The sequence below is a fragment of the Ciconia boyciana genome, chromosome 3, assembly GCF_034638445.1.
Source record: "Ciconia boyciana chromosome 3, ASM3463844v1, whole genome shotgun sequence".
Classification (NCBI taxonomy): domain Eukaryota; kingdom Metazoa; phylum Chordata; class Aves; order Ciconiiformes; family Ciconiidae; genus Ciconia; species Ciconia boyciana.
Window position 1 is genome coordinate 52,925,794 of NC_132936.1, and position 21,845 is coordinate 52,947,638.

The following is a 21,845-nucleotide window of genomic DNA, read 5'->3' on the forward strand; positions in this document are numbered from 1 at the left end:
TGTTAAAAATTTGTTAATTTTTTTCAGCAAACGTAGCTGTTTAAAGTCATTCAAGTCTAGAATTAAATCAAGTGAAATGTGCTAATTGATGTCAGAATGGATATGGAACCTCAAAGGTATCTTTAATGGCCTAGTCATCAGTTTGAATATTAGGTTGGTTACTGGAAGAATAATTGCGGGTTTTTTTTTTTTACAAAGTAAAAGTAATAATAACTTCTGTAGCTAATTGCATTTGTTGATCTGATAAAGTCTAAATTAGTTGATTATGTAAATTGGTCAGGCTTTTTTTACCATGTTAGGTAAATATATTTAAAAATGTATTTAAATATTTTTAAAATAGTTACCCAATTGTTACCCAGCTTTTATCTAAGATTTATGTTGCTGAACTAAAATAAATACTAGTTGAAAGCTTAAATCATTTGGTCTTCTAAAATGCTGTCTTCTTCTATTTTGCAGCATGGGTGAACTCTCTTTCTATGGGGATGGTCTTCTTCTGTTCTCCAATAGTCAGCATATTCACAGACCTGTTTGGTTGTCGAAAAGTAGCTGTTATTGGAGCTGCAGTAGGGTTTGCTGGACTCCTTTCAAGTTCTTTTGTAAGGTAAAAAAAATTATTTTCTTTACATTTGAAGTATTTTATCAATTTTACAGTGTAGAGGTAATGCTGATCCTATCAACAGAATATGAAGGAGTAAGCAGTGCTACTTTATATTATCTGTAGAGTAGAAAACTTGTTTTATTTGTTTTTGTCTTTCTAACTATGACTTGTGAAAACTCTCAAGTGGTACTTTCAACTTCAAAAATAATTTTAAAAATATAATATAACCTCATAACAGCACTCCCTGTTTAACAGGAACCACTATGTATAAATGTATCAACAGCAATACTAATGCTGTAAGATCAACAGTGTTATCCTGGATAAACTTGTTGTATGTTTGCTTGATGTATGCTGTGTTTTAGCAGGTACATAAACATTGTTTCTGTCTTCCCCCCCTGCCCCATCCCCTCAATTTGCTTTTAAAACACTGTTTTACTTTTGATAAATATGCAGTGTAGGACCTCCAGGAAGGTGTTAATGTTCTAATAAAACTTGATGTTTTCTTCTATTCTTACTGGTCCAATTGCCAAACACAGAGATAGTGAAAAACCTTGGTATAATGACATATACTTAGGGCTTATTGGCGTTATTAAGAAAATCTCAGTTCGTTCTTCTGGTATTGAAAAAACTTGAACAGTAGCTGAGTGCTTTTTTTTTCCATGTTACACTTCATTTTGTACATTTTTGTAACTTTTGCAGAATAAATCCTAAGAAGTTCAAGAGCGGCTAATTTGTTGGACATGCCCAATAGAAGATGAGGAAACAGGAAATTTACTCACTTATTCTAGTCATCAGCAGAAATTGTGTAGTGAAGATAGGGTAAGAAGTAGTAGAAAAAAAGGCAGAGTTACCTCTAGTTCTCAGTCTGGTCCCCCACCCTCGCCCTCAGCAGAATAAGTAGAGGAATAATCTAAAGCGAAATTCAGAAGTGTTTTCTACATAGGTGAAAATGTATCTATACAGACAGGCTTGTGAAAATGCGTTTTCTATCCCTGTACTCTGAACCAGATAGATGTGAGCTGGCTGTGATCTGGATGGATTAATATCCGTGCTGTGTGGCACTTATGCCTGAGCTAATAAGTCTAGTTTGGGTGTATGTCCCCTAATGTGAAAACGTATCTACACATTTACAGAAAGAGAAGACAAATAGTTCTGTCTTAGGTACTGAGACTAGTGTTTATATTTATTCTTGGAATAACTTTTATTTATGGGAAAAAGAAAGCTTTGTTTTCTTGTTACATGAGCAAGTTTATGGTTTTTATTTTATTTTTTGGTTAATCCAAGTGCAAATATTTTGCTTAATTCATTTTAGTAAAGCAAACACACAAAACCCCCACTTCCTGATATGTTTTAAAAGGTGAGGTGAAACCTCACCACAGGTGAGGTGAAAACTAAAAGAATGCATCTTGGAAAAGTCTTTCTTCCTCCTTGCTTCCCAGTAGTATGTTAAGTGATGAATACTAAAACAGGCTTGTTATTATAAATTCAACGTCTTGATAAAGGAAAGATGTTTTCTTCCTTTGAACAAAATGGTATCATCCTTGTTTCCCTCATATCCAATGGAACAAGGGCACAGAAGAGGCATGCAAAAGGAAGTTATTTTGTAAAGGTTTCAAAAATATTTTAGCTTATTTGAATTTTGTTTTAGAATTTGAGGAGCACTTTGAAAGGAGAGGTGAATTCTTGTTAGAGTACATGCCATGTTAATGTGCATTCTTGGTGTTTCATTATGTTACTTACGCTAAAATAATTTATACCTATGTTACTTGAGGGAGTATAGTTACTTGAGGGAGTATAGTTCAGATAGAAGTCAATGTTCTAAAAGTAAAATATTGTACAGTAAGTAAATGTAAATGAGTTACTGCTTTTGTTACATACTGATTTCTTAATATAAATTTTATCTCTTAGGAAGCTGAGATGTAAGAGTATTTGTAATGCAGGAAAATATTTAAGTATGTATGTCGTGCTACAAGCTCTTTGAATGAATCTACAGATGGAAGCAGAATTTCTCTGTCCTTACTGTATTATGTTCCTCTTCTCATTTTATAACTTCTGTTTTTATTTTTCCTGGTTATTTTCCATTGATAAAGGTAACCAGTCTTCCCCCTTATGTTGTTTCTGCTGGCTTACCTTGTGTATAATCAGTTTTAGAAATCGGTAGTTTAATGTAGAAAGCAACAATATTATGTTACACAAATATTCTTTTTCACAATAATACACAAAACCAGGGTTCCTGGTGTCAGACCTTTTTTAGTCAAATACTATTTTCTAAGAATTTCTGTAACTGCATGGGAAGCTTGCGGAGTGTGTTTTGGTATAGAGGGATGCTGGCAGGTAACATCCTACCATGAAAAGCACTACATAAAACATTCATACTCCTTAAAAAAAGTTAACATATTGGCTAACAGGTTAAATGGTTTTCTATAACTGCTTTAAAAGCAGGTGTTAGCTGATAGAAAAGAGCCCATGGTTCATTGAAAACATAGTATTAAAAAAAATAAATTAAATAAATCATCATGTGCCACCTCAGAAATCTTGTATAAAAACATTTCTCACACATTGCCTTCTTCATCTAAATGTAAAAAATGTTTCCTTTGACTTATTAATGCTATAATACTAATTTAATTATACTAACACTGCTACTTCATACTGTTAAGAATTCTTGCACAAGTACCTTTCAATGTCACATGTCTGCCTGTGATCTAATACAATGGCTCTGCTTCATTTCAGTTGTATAGTAGATCATAATAGTAGAGAACCTTGTGATGAAGATCCTCCTTAATATGAGCTGAAATGTTTCATTCTTTATTGATGTTTTTTCCTATTTCTTTCATAGCATATCCAATATCTGGATCAAAACACTGAATTTAGCATATTTAATAAAAGGGATTATTTGTCTAAAAAAATTAATACCTAAAATTTGGTCTATCATTTGCTAATAATGCATTATATTACCAAAACTCGACAGTATTTTTGTTTTATTTTTCATTATTAATGATGTTTACTACTTCTGCTATTGTATTTTCATAATAAACTATGTAAATACTTAATTTTTCTGGATTCATGAGGAGTGTTCAGTATTGCATTAGAACTGTTAGCACAGTGAAGAAATGTGTAAATCAAACCAATATCATTTTCTTTGGAAAAGAAAAACCCAAAACCCCAGCAATGGTTGAACTTATATTTGGCTTATTCACCCTGACAATGATTTAAAAAACTTTTTTAGCCAGACTATTTGGTGTAATTATACTTAAATATAATTTTGGTTTTTTTACCTGTTCAGTGAATTCTATGAAATTTTCAGTGGAAGAAAATAGAATAATTGCTGAATTAAGCTGACACAGTGTATTTCAACTATAAGTACATACAAAGTCTTAACGCACTTCTGTAAATATGTCAATTCATTGGAAAACTGTCTTGTATATGGTAGGTGAATGTGAGCATACAGTGTTGTACAAAACACTAATGGTTTTTTCTTTTTTCTTTTGATATAGCACCATTGAACCTCTATATTTCACCTATGGAGTCTTATTTGCCTGTGGCTGCTCATTTGCGTACCAGCCATCCTTGGTCATTCTCGGTCACTATTTCAAGAAACGCCTTGGACTAGTGAATGGCATTGTCACTGCAGGCAGCAGCTTGTTCACCGTGTCACTGCCCTTCCTCTTGAGAGTTTTGATCGATTCTGTTGGCCTATACAACACCTTGCGGGTCCTGTGCATCCTTATGTTTATTCTGTTCCTGGCTGGCTTTACATACAAACCCCTCGTTTCCAACGCCAAAGACAAGGAGGGAGGAAAGAAGGGAAAGTTCAGATTTCCTTCTGAAAAAAAGATTTGCAATTTCTCTGTTTTTAAAGTTCTCAGTTACCGAATCTGGGCTTTTGGGATCCCAGCTGCACTTTTTGGATACTTTGTGCCTTATGTTCACTTGGTAAGTGCACGTTTCTTCCTACATATGATGTCTTTAAAACTATAGCTATTTCCCTTTGTGTTGTGGACGAAGAAAATGATTGGTGATAGGAAGCAGTATTTAAAGTGCAAGTTGTGTTGGGGAGAAACATGAAATTAATTTTGATGTTGTCTGATTAAAAGAGGGCTCTAATCAGAACTATTAGTTGAGCCAGTTAAAATTTTAGTTCCTCGTTCTCAATCTAAGGTTTAAAATACTTTAAACATGAAAAGAGGCATTTGAAAAGTATTCTGTACTATTCCAAAGAGAATTATTTATTTTGGTACTCAGCTGCGTACATTGCCAATGATATTTGTCCATTTCAGAGGAATAATGGAAGGAGTAAATAACAAAAAACTGGTAAAACTTCTAATTTTTGTTCCTTTAAATTGAGGTATGTTTGTTAAAATGTGCATTTTTAGGGTATATTTTATTGACCATTTTCCAGGTTTATTAAAAGCAAAATACTTGGATTTTTCTGTCTCTCAAACTTTAGCTTTTTAGTTTACCACTACAGCGCTAATATCCTGTTATGTAGTGCTTCTAGCTGCCAATTCAGCTGGTTTTTATTGCTGTCTACAGTAACTGACAGAGCTTTAGCTTCTGATGATAGGGAAGCTGTCAATCAGCCATTTCTTATACATGTGCTAAAGTTAATTTGTTTCCCTAGCAGAATTTTTTTTTCTGTAGTACATTGTTAATCTAAGAAATTTTGATGCAACTGGGAGACGCATTACATGAAATATATCTGGCTGGCACTCATTGCATTACTTACTTAAATGGTGAATTATTTTTGAACGGTTCCCTGGTGGTGCTGTCTAAACTGAAGTGGTGCAAACCAAAAGGCTTAAAAGGGAAAGGAGGGGGGGGAAAGCCCACAACCTGCGCTGAGATGCTCTATTTAGACCATTACACATCCTCCTATTCAAGAGTATCTGATGAAAAGCATGAACTAGTAGAACTAGTACCCACTACAAAGGCAGAAGGATCATATTAATATTTATTATTCATCCATGGTAGAACAGTAAGATTAATGATAATGTCTTGAATTTTGTCAAAAATCTTCAACTCCTTAAAAGCCCACGGGTTTGTATGCAATATAGCAAGTGGTGTCACTGCTTTCTGGTAATACATTTGTTAGATTACTGACTCTGCATCAGATTTTATTTTAAAAATTACCTTAGGGTGGGGGCTGGTTTGTTTTTGAGCAGCCATAAACTGACTTTTATTCATGGCTAGTTCTTATTACTTAGTTTTTAATTGTGTAGATCTTATTCTATAACACTTAGACTATTTCAAAGAACTGTACAATTGGATGACTAAGCTATTGTGACATCTTTGTAGAGATAAGTTTGTAAAGATGTTTTGAAACAAAACAGTCTTCAGAGGAGTAGAAGGGAAGTGTTGTAGAGAAAGCTATTGGATAGATTGTAAATGATCATTAACACTTGCAGAGAACTGAAGAACAAGGCTATACAAGCAGTCACATAGAACCTCTAAAATACCTTTATTTAATAAAAATCTTGTAATTTTTTACCAAGACGCTTGTACGAATGCTTCTTGTTTCTAGATTGGACTAAAGGTGCTGGTCGACTTGTAGAGGACAAAACCCTTTGTATCTTTTTTATTATATAATTTTTCTTTTTATAGTGTGCTTTCACTCCTGTTGAGTGCTTTTTTTCACCCTGTATCAGATTGGCACAAATTCTGATTGTGAAATACAGCTCCAGTACAGGAAAACAACTTGATCAAGGCTGTTTCTAATATAATGTTTGATAACACTATAAAACTATTCCAAAGTACAGTTAGAATCTAATATGTTAAAGATTATATCAAAATTATACTAAGAGATTTAAATTCCAGCCTTTTTTTTGCTCAGAGTTTCAGAGGAACCATGAAGCTTAACTATTTATAACATAAAATCTTCAATAGTAGTCAGTTTGCTTTGTATGCCACTTTTGAGAGGGGAAGCTTCACCAGCTCTTAGGAACTCTTCACTGATAAGTTTTATTACCAAAACCCCCTCCTGAAACGCACAAGTTTTTCTTTAATGACTTGTCTCTAAATACTCAATTTTACTGTATAATTCTCTGGTCCTCCTGTAAACCAGAGAGGAAAACCTTCTTAAACAATATATAGTAAGCTCCCACTACTTTTAAATAAAACCGTTCTAAACCAGAAGCTTAGCTTTCATTCTTGGCTTTGCAGATAGCATTATTAAATGGAAAATAGCTTTATTTTTTTTCTTTAAATCTTTTAAAACATCTGCTTATTTATGATTCAGATTTCTATCCAAAATTTAATTTGAGTACCTTTCAATATACACAAAGAAACCATGGAGGATTGAGGTACTACTTAAGTTATGTTATGTACCCAGGACTCTTGACCATACTCTGAAATATTTAAAGCCTAAACCAAACTGTGATCAGTGAGTATGATAGGGATGGTAAGAAACAGTATGAATTGGAATAAAATTTCATGTGTTTATACTGATAAAGAAACTATGTAGGTGCCATCAATGTCAGATTTCTGTTTGCTTATGTATATGGTCCATTAAGTACTATGTAAGTGCTCATTAATCTTTCAGAAAGCTTGATATACAAATAGTTTAATAAATAATCCCTAGCTTTACTGATGTTGAAATGGAAAACTAAAACTCGAATTTCATAAATAGCAGTATTTCCACTTCCAGAATGTATAAGATTTTTCTAACCTTCAGTCTTGGATAAGCGATCAGGATGAAAAGAGCTTAATACCTGCAGGTCATATATTTAAGATTATTTTATAATTGTTTTGTATGTGATTACCAAGGATGCATGTATCCTCAGTAGCAGAAATCTTTGTGACAGGAAGCAGGAGTTTGAATCGCTGGGTTGGAGGATGCAGTCATAGGAGTAACAGTAAACTTGCTGCTTGGGTCTTAAAGAATGAAGTGATCTTGCAGCTAAAGCCACCGTTTCTGTAATTATTTCTATATAAACCTAAACTCATTCAAGAATTTAGGTCTGCTTTTAGATCTAAACAAACACTCATCCCTCTAACTCAAAGTTAATAATTTCAAAAAGAAGGGAAAATCTTTTTAATTGAAAGAGGTTATTTATTTTTATGAAAACATGACTAAGTGAAGAACCATAGCATTTATTGCTGGTGGGGAATGATGTATGCTGGGGGGACTATTTAAAACCTTAGGAAGTCTCTGTGGTTCTGTATTTGAGAAAGTGAATAGATTAGTGTTTATGAAGGAACAGCATGGGTTCTGCCCTTCAGCACAGATACTTCAACTCCAGTAGATAGCTCTGGAATTTTTTTATCCTAGTTTTGTCTGCTTTTGATACAAAACACATTTTATGTACTTCTGGAAGTACATAAAAGTACGTACTTCCAGATAAGTCAAAGGCTATAAGAAAAAATAACTCTTTGCTGGTACATCTACCAAACCAGACATTACTTTCCTCAGCTTGAAAGTTGAGGAAAAATGAAAGTTACTGTTGTTCGATTGTTTACTGTATTTTTAAAATTGTAGGGATGCTGGAAAAGGGATATGATACCTGGACAAGTGACAGCTTTTGTTATGCTAAAATTTCTGAAATTTCCCCACCATTAGGGTTGGCTGACAATAGCCAGACTGCTAGAATGGGATGCTGGTTGCAAGTCCCCTAAGAAAAACCACTTATACATGGAGTCTCGTGCCTACAACTCTTCCCTTAGCCTTCAGATCTGGTTCCTGTACTTATCAAGTCCAGTTTTTCCCACCTGGAAAGGCAGTTTCTGCCAGTGTTGGGTGCTCTTGACCATGTGATGAAACACAGGTGCCACAGGTCCTGCTGGTTAGGGTTGTGTGTCACCACTCAGGTCCATGGTAGCTGGAAGTTGCAGACTTGGTGTGCTCTAGTCACTGCACATCAGCTGCTGTCTGCCGGCTTGGCACAGCAGAGGAGCTCCTAAGGTCACAGGCAGGGTCTCTGAGTGCTTCTGAGGCCAGCCCTGATTTCTGTTTGTCTCTCTTGTGTTTTCTGAAGCGTATTGGAAAGGAGGATGCATGTTGTGAGACTTGTAGTAAGAAAGAAGTAAGAGCTCATTTTGGGCTTTGGAATAATGGAGTTAGCCAGGTCTTAGCAATTTTAACCAGCTGCACTGTATTTGCTAGATAGAGTAAAAGCCGTTAAAACCAGAGAAAATAACCTGCTCACGAACTAGGCTCTAACTAAAATGAAACAAATCAACAAATTAATTATATGGCATGCTAGATAGGATTCATATCAAGGAGCTGGCAAGAATTACCAGTCCTTGACTGGTAGATATCAGCTGCATGCGAAATAGGCATCATGTTCCTTTTGGCCTTTGTAGAGGAGAACCAGAAGGGGAGAGCTTTTCTTATCCCAGTTGAATTAGTGTTAGGTTTATGGTTGGACTCGATGATCTTAAAGGTGTTTTCCAACCTATACGATTCTGTGATTCTGTGAATTGGTCTCAAATTCCATTAGTAGGTTTCCATTCCATGTGATTTTTGGGGAATTGGGTTGGGAGAAATACTATAAATAGGTTTTGACTTAATTTTATTATATACTTTTAGCATTAATTCATATTGTTCAATGACAAACTGATAATTCATAGGATTACTAAATCAAATGGTTGTTATTCCCCTCAATTTTAAATCCAGTCTAAACTGCAGTGATTAAGAGTTTTTTCTTGTGAGGTCTCTCTAAAATAGGCAAATAGCCAAATAAAAAACTAGTTTAGTCCATTCAGGTTTAAATTGTGAGTCCACAACAGAAATCTGTCAGATTAATGCAAAACACTCTCCCCAAGTTGTTTTTAATAAGGACTATCTCACAAGGAAATAAGTAAGTGTATTTGAATATTAAGTATATTTGAAAGAAAGTATACCTAGTCTCTGTGCCACTTCTTGTCCTGTGCTTGTTCTGCTAATAAACAGAGAACTTCCGTTTTTCAGGAATCACAGTCTAATTTTAAGTGTTTAGTGCTGTTCTCTCTTACCCTTTAAAAAGTATGTACTTAATCAGGATCATACATCCTTAATTCTTACGAGCTTGTGAGGTCAATTCTGTTAAAATTTGATACAAGCCCACATGTTATGTAGTTTAAAAGATACGCTGTTGCCTTTTGTGCTTTATTTAGCAGGGTAAAAAGAAATACTGCTTAAAATGGATGTTGTCACTGCTTAGTGTTTTCTAAGCAGTGACTAAGGTCACTACTAAGCTTCTGTAGTAATTTGTCTTGGGACATGGTTTGGTTTAGCAGTTACTTTTATTACATGACTCTTGCTGGTGATAGGTCCTGTCTTATTTATAGTGTTTGACACCATGCAGGATAAAAAACTGAATTGAACAACTGGATAGTTGAACAAAATAGTGCAAATATTTATTACATGTTTTACTTTTAAAAAAGCAACTGGATGGTAAACAATGCAATAAAAATGTGTATTGATAAAGTTTACCTTTCTAAGTCTAAATCTTTTTTTGTAAAGATATACATACTCTTAAAGAATGGCTAGATCTATTTGAAAATTAGGCTTGTTGTTTAAATATGGTTATAGGCTTGTATACAAAGCTACCCATTAATTGATAAGCAATGTGAAAGCTACCATTACACTGACTATACTCTTAAAACTTCAGAATAGCTCCGGAAAAATAGATTTCAATATTTCTCACCCTGCTTTGCTGCCTATTTCTTAATTTACTGTGTAAATCTGACTTTTGATGCTTATCAACGTTCATATTCCATGATGGGTACATACTTGCATATGTAGAGATTTTTGGTTAGCAGTAGCTATGTGGAGTGCATGTGTTCTGTGTCTGTGTGCTTTATGTTTAAGACATGAAAAAATGTTGTGTGCCTGGCCATTTTTTTCCAACAACTTCCTTGGGAGAATCTGTCTTAGGAGACAGATTTAAATACTGGATTTATTCTCCTCTGTAGACGATACTGAAGATTCAGTGTCTCATTGCTTCTCTGAATCTGCATGTGCAAGGAATAGGTTCAGCTGGACCTCCAAGGAACAGGGAAGTGAGACTGCAGACTTAATGCTTGGAAAAAATGGGTAGATACTGCCTCAGATTCTAGAGACTGCCACTGAGAAACAAAGCATCACCTTGGACTCTGCTCTAAGATTTTCATCAGCTGTACTGGAAAAGAAGATGCATCTCACAATGAAAAGTAGAGGCTTCCAAGCAGCTGGCCAGCTAAAAGGTATTCCAAAAAGATAGAGTAGCCCCAGGACCACTGTTAGGTACAGACTCTCAGGCTCTGCTGGCATCTTATTTGAAAATATGAGATTCACTGGCTCTGCTGGTAAACTGCCTTTTCAGATTCTTGGGCAAACTTTGTAACAATGAAGTGAAGGTTTAGCCTCTAAATAAGCCTAGCTGCCAGCAGTGGACACTGTGTAGCTGTTTTTCACTAGGAAATAAAAATATCTTGTAGTGTGTATGTCCTCTGTGGTGCTGTGCTTTGCTGTATGAAAACAAGGAATATACTATGCTTGGAAGAATTTGGAGGAGATTCCTTGCTTCCCACGGTATTACGTATTACATGAAGGTAATCAGTTTAGCTGCCTTCTCTTTTTATAGACCTTAGGAATGGCTGGGAAGAAGTGCCAGTAATGACAAGCATTCTTACCAGGCCAGTAATCCCCTGCTCTGCTCAGTCCACAAAGAGCTGTGACAGATAGAGTGCCTTGCTGTGTTATCCTTTGGAGACCACTTGGCCCATTTTGAGCATTTGAGTCAGTATTACCCAGCATGCCTAGTCATCTTGGGCTTTCTTTCATATGGATAATCCTTCCAGTTCAGTTTATTTCCTGTTCATTACCTCCCGTGGGCTTTCAGCTGTCTTTCCAATGATATCTTTTACAATAGGAAGTTTCCTGGGAAATAGGAAATTACTCACTTTCATCTCCAAAAAATAATAGGTTTGGGGAAACCTGTTCATCTGCAAACTGAAGTTAAATGTAATTGAGAGACTGGTTCTTATGTCTTAACTTTCAGAATTCATGATTTCCATTACATTAGCACTTGTGTGAAGTTCTTTAGCTTGTGTTAGGTCAAAATCATTAACAATACCAGAGCCCTTGTCATTTGAATTATTGACAGCCTGGAGGATTTTAATCCAGGTCTTTGAGGTAGCTGACTAATAGAGACAGAACTTCTCTACAGAAAATATTTAGTGGTGAAATATTTAGAGACCTGATCAAAGAGCTCAGTAGGGTTTTTAAACCCTTGGAAGTCAAACCTTTTCCCTTGGCATAATGAAGGTTATGGTGGCCTCTTTGGTTTCCACATTTGCAAGTGTGTACCTCTCTTGCAGTAAGTTCTAGAGCCTGTTCAGGCTTCCAGATCAAAACACAACAGTGAAAATGTACATTGTGCCACATGCCAGGCTACATCTGTGATCACATATGGGCTGTTAAAGGTTGGCCTGTTCCACAGGCAGGTATTTTTTATATGTAGGCTTCTGCCTTCTTGAAATTCTAGAAGAGTTTAGTAAGTGTCTGTGAGGGGCCTCCTTTTGACACCCAGGGCAACTAGTTCACTGCGGGAAGCTCACTAGTTTTAGTGACAGATACAGTGCCCTCAGTATGTAAACTGTCTTTAAGAACTCATGAATCTGTTCTCTAGACAATCTCTGGGCTTAAAGATAGCTACGTGCAATACTGCAATTGTATTTTCTGTTATCAAAGAGAAAGGTCATGGTCCTTCTGCTGCATAGGGAAGCTTTAAAGCAATGCATTTCAGATATATCTCATCAGAACACATGATGGGCACTTAAAGGCTAAATCATTTAGGCAGTCTGCTTCTCAGATGGAAGCTAAACTGCATTCAAAATCTTCACCATCCTAACAAGACACATTTTTATTCCTCGGAGGGGCATGGAGATGGTTGGAATCTCTGTAAAGTACTTTGAGTCATAAGAACTTTTTAATGCATATAAACAAACTCATTTTCTAGGCTGCATCACAAAATCAGACAGCTCAGATAAATATTTGTCTGTCCTCTGTGTGGCTTAGTCTGTCTCCAGACCTTCTGTTTGTTACTTTAAAGTTGTGCGGTCTAGTGCTGTCCCCACATAGTCTGTCCTTGGACAAAAAGATAGTGGTGTCTACTGGTCTGTAATTCCTATCTTTTGCTGGAACATCCATTTTGTTCCTGTTCTTTAGCTAAGAAAAGTCATCTTTTTTTTTTCCTCCACTTTAGAAACAACATCGTGAGCAGGAGGTCTTGCTGATATGATGCAGATTTTTGTTGCCAGATTTGATTCCCCCCCTTTCCCCTCCGTAGTGTAAGATCCTTGCCTTCATGTGATTTAACTATTCTACAGCTGTTTTATGACCTTGGACTGCCTTCTTAAATTGAACCAGGATGATTTGTCCTTCAGCTCTGTTCTTTACCAGCCAGCTATTTTGACTTGTCTCTACCCATTTCTCGCTCTGTATCAGTGATATGCCTTGTTTTTGTTAATAAGAGATATGATTCTGCTGAGCAAATTCAATGTTTAAACCTTTGCCCCCTAGAACATGTGCCAATAAAAACTGTCTTCCTGTGCAATCTGCTTGGAGAAATGAAGAGCCAAGCTCTCATGAGATCCTCTGTACCCACAGTTTTTCTAGGAACTTACTTGAAATTCTTGCTATGTACTTTGAAAACTGTATTCAATTCCATATACTCAGTTTCTGAAAGGCCTTATTTATTCAGGATGAAACAGTCTCTCTATTCTGCCCATTTGGAAAAATAGCCATTTTCCACTTGTAAACTGTGCCGTCCCCAAGCAAAAGCTTTGAGTCATTAAGAAGAATTATACTGGAAAATATGAAGGGTATAGAAACCACCCAAGATTCTCCAAGCAGGTCTGAGCTGCCGTATCTGGACAAGCTATAGGATAGTCAGGATCAATCTCACTGCAGCAGTCAACATTCTGCTCAACAAGACCCTAGTCATCATCCATAACATTGCTTACAAATATTTTTGTAACTCTTCAAGCCCCGCCTACTGATGTTGTATTCCCTAAATATTGTCAAGTGTGACATTCCTAGATTGATTCCTCATTTGAGAAACTAGCGTTTCAGTTGCTGCATTGCAAGAGTGGTCATCTCCACTTAGTCAGTGGCAGTTGCTTTGTGTTCTCTGCAGCGGGACGTGCATCTACTCAAGGAGGCATAGGCGAAAGGAGTTGCATACCTTGCAATAAGTGAAGCTCTTCAGGTTGTGCATTCTGTGTGCACAGTCCTAATCCTGCACCTCTCTCATCCCTTTAAGTCCTATGCCCCTGGATTCCACAGTGGAGACAAATAGAAGCACAGATATAAATGCTGTCCTTTATGTCTGAGTGCAAAGCATGACGAAAAGTATGATGTATACTGTATGGGCTCTAGTAACCAAAAATCTCTAAACTTAAACATACAAAACACATGCATATCCACAATGCATACACATAGCACATCTTGAAGAAATTCATTTCTTGTAAGGTAAGTACTGTCTCTGTTTTGTGAACCACTTGTATTATGTAATAAATTTGCTACTTTTAAAATGTTGTGTAAAATAATGTTTCGTATCTAATTGGTATGTCTGGTTTTTTTACTCAAACTGGAAAAAAATCAGCCTCCATCACTACATTCACTTTTGTGGGCTGCTGTTCAAGAAACTTATTTATTTCTTCAGGTCTCCTACATCAGTCATTTGTCTACTACATCTTTTATTTCCCAGAATCTGCTATTAGTCTGTTTTGTAATGATAGGGTAGTATCTTTTAAATTATGTCTAGTACTAACAGATAACTGTGTGTCAAACAGATATTTCTCTATACTGTAGATAATCTAAAAAAGTTAAAACTGTAGGTGTAGCTGTCAACTTTAGCTCTATTACCTTTCTCATCCACTTAATCTACCATATTTCTGTCTCCAACGGAAGACTAACAAGGCACTGGTTTTGTAAAGGTCCAATGTAATCATTAAGCAGATATCTCTGAGACCCCAAATCTTCAGTGGCTCCCCATGCTTTACTTGCTTTTCTAATCTTTGCATTTATCTCCCTTCAGATCTCAACATCTGCTGCAGTTTGACTGCCCAGGTTAGTGAAATTTTCCCCCTTTATCCACTTCTGTAATTATCCTGTGCACCCATTTCTTTCCTGGTATTCCTCAGTGTTGATCCGGCACTCTTTATTCTTAGCTAGATTGTCCACTTTTAGCACTGGGGGTGGTGGTGGGAAAAGAAATAAATTATTTCCTGCTTTATACTTGTAATTGTTATGAAAGCATATTTAAACTCTGTTTTCGAAATGAGTACTGGAAAAGAATACAAATCATAAGTACAGAAAGAATAGAAACGGGAAAGAATTTTAAAAATGTTGTCTGTTTTTTTTAGAAGTAAAAGTAAATGAAAGTTTACAAAAAATATTTTAGGTAGCAGGTATATGCAGGTACAAGCAATAAGATCATGTTGAAGGATAAGAGCAAAGCAGTCTTCCTCAGGTCTACGCAATACTAGCAGATTGAAAGGTCTGAGTTACATTATGATTTCCTTTGTATCAGTCTCTAACAGCACACTAGTTAATGTACTCTTGCATAATACAAACTATTCAAGTAGCAAACAGCATATAGTTCGAAGTCAGATTAAACTGTAAAGTGTATTCTCCTTTTTTATTGGAAAATGCTGTTTTAACGGTAAATTCAACATCTTGTCTTTGGATGCTTGAAGCATCCTGACCTGAACTAAACTATTCAAACTCTACAAGTGCCCAGAAGCCTGAGATCACAGTTGGCATTTTTTCCTGCTAGCCTCATACAGAGTAAAGAAAACTGATCGCCAAAATTAAGTGAAGAACCTTCCTTCACTCATACACAGACTAGTTTTTGTGTTCAGTTTCTGCTCCAAGAAGAGCTGCATAGAAAACCACTCTGCTTTTTAAATCCTGTTCAGACTTGTGAATTTCTTTCCATGCATTTTGAATTTTCTTTTGAGGAAATCCTGGAACCTAGCTCTTTCCATTTGATTGCCAGTAATTTCAAGCTGTGAGCTATTTTTCAGGTTCTTTTCTGATGATTGAGTTAAAATTTGTCATTACTACTGAGCAGAATATTTCCTAGGAAAAGGGAGAGGTGGTTTTTGGATTGCTCCAGGCAGGAAAGAAAACTGAACATAAATGAGTATATATCCCAAGTAAGGGCTATATCTCTGTATGAGGAGGGGAGACTATCATTATCATCTCTTTGTTGTGTTTTAAATGAAAATATGACTACTCAATTCAATTTCTCTGGGCCCTGATCTGGTAGATATTTGGCAATGTATTTGGGACTTCCATCTAGAATTGAGACTCTTGCGAGAGCTTTCTTCTGTGTTTCCCAATAGAATGAGACAGGCACTTCACCCCGCTCTGTGAAAGCTGAGGTGACTATGACTATGGCCACAAGTAGATCTCTACTATTGAAGTGTTATGGATGCCCTCAGAATTATGTGGCAGCTGAATAAAGGTTTGATTTTACTCACCTAAGTCCTGTGGTTTAAGGAGTCTAGTCCTGAGAGACTTGATAAAAGTAGCACAAATTCTGTTGTGGAGTAAGGAAGTCAACGTCTCTTAGAAGATGACAGTAGTGTTGTAACATGTAGGTAGATGAATGAATCCCTATTTTACTAACTAGTTAACTCCATCAAGTTAGTTGCTTATTGTGGTGCTCTTCAAGATAGGTAAGAAATACAATGTTCGTAAATTTTAGAAGGGACTACTGTAATAAGATGCTTTCTTTTCACACAAATGAGTTTGTACAATCTTGTCTGGTAATCTTATTGCTAATTCTGCTGGTGAGTTGAAAAATGTACTTGAAGTAACAGAATTATTTTGTAGATGGAAACCCATCCTTTTGTAAAAGCTTTTTGTTCATGGCTAATTACTTTCGCTGATGCAGATAAACACTTCTTTTCATTCTGATCTTAGTCCAGCTTCCAGTGTTTCTCTTTGCCTTTGTCATCTTCCTGTCTGAATAGTTACAGAACATGAGCTCTCTCCTGATAAGTTTTTCAGATTCCAGAGACCTTAAATCAGTCTTGTAGCTGTCTTTCAAAATGTTTTCCAAGCTGAGGGGTACTCACCTCACTTGACTTGAAGACCTTTAGTTTGACTGACTAGTCCTTACGACCCAAAGAATAAGAAGCTTCTCCAGAGAGCAATTTGGAGCATCAGGGTCAGGCTTCTGAATGGCCTCCTAAAGAAGGTGGTTTTTTGTATCAGTTAGGAAAACTAGCTGGCTAAGGCAGACATCTTAAGTTCAGCAGTGAGAAGACATCCTTTTGTGATGTGTAAATGCTGTAGCTAGCACAATATTCTAATAAAGGTCTTGCCTGTTGTATTATAATGGTGTTTGTTAGCACTTCCCTTTTTCCACTTACTACTTCATTTAATTGGTTAATACAGTCCCACTTGTCCTCCCATATAGTCAACTGTAAGCTTACTTTCAGCTTTGCTGAACTGAATTGTTGGAAGCTAAATATATGCTTTCTATAAAATTTATGTAATATTTCCAGCAATGTCTAATTTAGGCAAAAATAAGGAAGGAAATTAGGTATTTAACTGAAGTAACAGTTCTGAGTTTAAAAAAAAATCAGTTTTGTTAGCGTATCTTTGCACTTATTTCTGGACAAATAGCATACGCTGCTATATTCCTCTTCTCAGTATTCTTTTATTATTTTTATTTTTAGGCTAGGCTAATGAAGTTTGACCTTATTTGTTTGGAAGTCAAGGCCAAGGCATTATCATCACTAGTACAATAGATGTGTTTTTCTTTTTTTAAAGTTGAAGAAGACTAAACTGGATGTGTAGCAGCAGACTTGTTATTAAAATTTTACTTAAGTATGCTAAATAAAATTAATCCATACTGTAAGCTTTTAATTTAATATTATAAAGAGGATGAACTTGCTATATTAGGTTTTAGTTGCTTCACTCCTATTAGCTGCTTTGAGAATCCATCTTAAATTGTGTTTACAACAATTAGCTAAAGTGTTTTTTTAATAAGTCCAGTGCATACAATGTTAATCATCAGTGGTTAGTGAATTATTTTCTTGTTACTTTGGGTATTTGTACAGGATATCTTAATCCATTGTTTTGATATTCTATAATTTCTTAATCATAGCATATCATATAATATGCTCAGTTTTAACTACCTAAGTTATAACCTGATAACACTTTATCACATTAGTAAATGCCACAATGATTTGAAAAGAATTACTTAAATTTTAGAAGCATAATGTAAGTGGTGATGTCAGGAAATTGCTTCCTTCAGTCATAAGGTTACTTTTAATCAAATGTGCAGCAGAGTTTTACCAAGCTAGAGCTAAAAAAAGTTTTCAAGTTGTAACACTTAATAAGTATGTATTTGTGACTATACTAAGACATCCATCAAATCACTTCATGAGTCATAGAAAATAAGACTGGAGGTATCCCAATACTCTATCCAATTTACAGACTTATTTTGGTAAGGGACCTTTTTAAATATTTCTTTTTTTAATATCTTTTCGTAAGTCATGCTTATCAAATTTCTACTTATTGCCAGGTCTTTCTTTTGGATTCTGTACACATGGTCCATGTCTTTAATAATGAGTAATGACCAAAATAGGACATAATAATTCAGCTGAGGCCTTACTGGTACTGAGCAGTATGTGAAGGTCGCATTGTGTCATGAATTGATATATTCTATTACTTTTGCAATATGATGACATTATTAGAACATGCTGAAGTTTAATCTGCTAAACCTTCGGTTCCCTTCCTAAAGACCTGTTGCCAGATCATTCTTCCATCTTGTATTCATGTATCAGATTTTCACCTTGTGTAGTGTTTTTTTTCAATATTTACCTCATAATGTTTGTATGGAAATTAATCATATTTATTGCACACTATTGACTGAGATGCCAGGTTGCCAAGATAATTTTGAATTCCAGTCTTTTTCTTTACAAGAAAAAGGTCAAGACTTGTTACATCTGTCCTTCCCTCTGTTGTCAAGGTTTGCTACCTACCATGTAATAGAGAGAACTTAGGGTTGTTTTTCTCACAACTCTATGTTGAACCTTAGCTTATGATGTTACCTGTTAGATGTTTATGAATAGTTCTGGTTTTGTTTCCTTTTCTGCTGTTATTCTGGAAATTCAAGTTAATGTGATTGACTTGTAACTCTCTAGGACTTGCTGATAGTAGCTAATTTTGAACATAGTGGCTAGTTGAGTTCTGAGAGTAAGATAGGCCCAGGAGACACTGCTTTAGAGCCACAAGGGACGGGTAGAACTAAGACTGTAAGTTGTGGATTGTAGTCACAAATGAGAGTCAATTTAAAAAATGCTTAAAAAGGGTACATTATTTGTCAATTTAACTCTCAGTCCTCATGTTTATGTAACACTTCAGTTCTTGCATATCCCTGGCTTTATCCCTCATCCTTGTTCTGTCACTGTGAGCTTCCCCAGATACGTGCGTGCCTTACCTGTCTTGCTGCTGCTGCCCAAGCCACACCAGTCCACCAGTATCCTTGTGCCCATTTCTTTATGTTGTCTCTTGTGGCTCCAATGGGATCCAGTCTCTGTTGGCACCTCCAGGAGCTACTAGTGGAGGATAGGACCTGAAAATATCCTGAGATGAAGTGGAATGGAAGAGGGAAAGAGCAAAAGTCATGGACTGTCTCGTGCTGCAGTGTAGGGGTTGACCCCCATGCTTCAGGCTTTTCTCAGTCCCCAGCATGCTTTCTTGTACTATTCCCTGAATATCTTTCAGGCCTACCAATTGGCATTCACTCTCTCAAGACCTGAGAACTGGTTTAATTTCTTTAAAAATGATTAGCATTTGTGACTCTAAGTAGAAAAACTGTTTATTGGTTAACAACCATTGTCTTGGTTTCTCCAATTTAAGTTTTCTGCTGTCAGTTACCTATTTTGGTCTCTGGGATCATAGTCATCCTTCACATGCTCTTAAAGATACCACTAACAGCCCTGAGATTTTATTTTTAAGGGCGCTTTTTTAAATTTTATTTTATTTTTAAAATTTATTATTTAGGGCAAATTTCTTCAAGATGAGTTATTTTGGGGGAGCAAAATAAACAAACAAGTTTAACTATGTAATTGTCAGCCTGATTTTTTCTTAATCTAATCTGAATTCTTAACCTTTTTAATGTTAAATAGGCTTAACAGTTACCCTGTTAACTGTTATGTTCAGTTTTACTTACATTCAGACTATACTTGTTCTGAATCTTCATGATATATGGATTATTCTGTTTAGCTTTACTTAGTGGAATAATAGAAAATTTCCCTATTGCCATGTCATAATCACCTTATTTGATTCTCTCCTTGCTCATTATGTACGTTAAACTGACTAGAGATAGAAAGAGGAAGTATCACTGTTGTGGCAAGTATGTAAACAGGAATTATCTTGAAGATGTATATATGCATATTTTTGTCATGTGAAGACACTTAATTTCTAAAAAAGGCTACTGTATCCATCTCAGGATGATGGCACTCCCTTAAAAATGGATCTGTATTAGGTATTAGTAATCCTATTTAATGTCTCAATCTGAAGACCATTGTTTCAGTAGATGTTCAGGAGTCAGGAGTTGCTGGTTTGTTTGCTAGTTTTTGCGTCATCAGTAAAAGTCTCTTTGGTGGAGTCTGGACCAGAAATGCATTTGCATTAAATGATCTTCCCTGTGCCTGGTATCATACAGTTCTCTGGCAACCAAGTTTCTTTCTCTGATTCTATCTCCCCACCCCCATTTTTGTGGTGAGCCCTTATGTTAGAGAATAAAGAGTGGTTTGTCCAGAGTTACTTTATGCTCTGGTTTTCAGCACATCCTGAAACTTTCAATCTTCCAGGACAGTTCACTGCAAAGTTCTTGATATATCTTTATCAAGGCAACAGTTAATATTTTTCTCTAGGCCTTTGAAGGAGTCGGCTTGTTCAGGCATGCGGTTTATTTGTTCATTGAAGGAAGGCTGCTGTGTGATGGCACAAACAGTACAGAAAGATCTGTACATTGTCAGTAAGGCTGCTCTTTTCTCAGGAGATGTGTGTGAAATAAACCAAAGCTCTTAGTTTTCTGAGCTTTTGAAGATCTAACTGTAGTCTTGAAGATAAGCACCAGTATAATTTTTCTACATATACCCACTCCATTTGTGTCCTGTCAGTTACTAATACCCTTACTTGGAAATGCACTTTGTTTATTTTTGTCTCTTGCCTTTCTTGCACTTTCAGCCTGGAACAGAAAAAAATTCCAAGTGATGGAATGACAAGGCCATCATGTCTTCTAATAATACTGAATGGGTTTTTGAAGGCCACAGTAGTAATAATCAAATCAATAGATTCTGGAGGTATTGCCATGCCTAGATTGATGGCTAAGTCTCATGCATTATACAAGTCTAGAATTATTTTGGGTGTCTGGATTTAAAATTGTTGCATGTCTAAGAGGCCAATTAGTACTGAAAAAACAATGCTGTTAGAGCAGTTCTGGATATTACAAGCGCTTATACCTCAGGGCAGATTCCATACCATGAGCCCTATGATCAAGTCAGTCTCTGATCATAGTTTTTGCCTGTAAGGTTATGTTTTAGACTCATCTGACACCACATGCAAAGCTTCATCTTTGTTACTTACAGGCATGGCTCACCACTTTGCATTCCAAGGAAGCACAGTTTTGCCTGGATTTCTATAGAACTCATGCATTTCTGGAAAGCATGAAGAATGAAAAGTTTGTTTGTGTAGGCTATCCTTTTTCTTTTCCTGTCTGGGAAAGAAAAATCAAAACCAAAAAAACCCCCTCAGCTCTTTGAGCAAACTATTAATTTGAAGCAGTTAGGAATAGTATCTCCAATTTACAAATTATACCATCAGTACTTTATAAACATTTCCTTTTTTCATTCAGAACCAGTGTAAGGATAGTGTCAGACATCAGGACTTTAATCAGGACCTGAAGAAAATGCTGTTTTTTATGTGCTCAAACTTTTCTAGGTTATATATTGCTATTGGCCATCTCTTTTGGGGAGAAAGATTGCACTGCATTTAGCCTACTAAAGATTTACTTGATTGGGAATTCCCAAAAAATACACAGAAAGAAAACAGTTGACAGAGAAAGAATTACTTCTTACTAGTTCATTACCACTTCTTTCAGATTCAGGTTCTTTATGTTTGGAAAAAGGAACTGGAGCTATACTCAGATTGCTCTATCTTTGATTCAGTGCGTGAATATAGCTGAAATGTGTGGGCACTGAATGGAAGATCTTGGCAAAATCTGGGACTTGGCTGGCTGGAGAGAGGTTATCC

At 35.9% G+C, this 21,845-nt stretch overlaps 1 protein-coding gene across 1 annotated transcript in view; it reads left to right on the forward strand.

Annotated features, from left to right (window-relative positions):
- SLC16A10 (solute carrier family 16 member 10) overlaps window positions 1-21,845 on the forward strand; it is a 79,882-nt gene that overhangs the window by 45,222 nt on the left and 12,815 nt on the right. Inside the window, exons 2-3 of the mRNA XM_072855681.1 lie at window positions 457-601; window positions 4,093-4,531. Coding sequence (XP_072711782.1) covers window positions 457-601; window positions 4,093-4,531 — 584 coding nt within the window. The remainder of the gene's footprint in view (window positions 1-456; window positions 602-4,092; window positions 4,532-21,845) is intronic.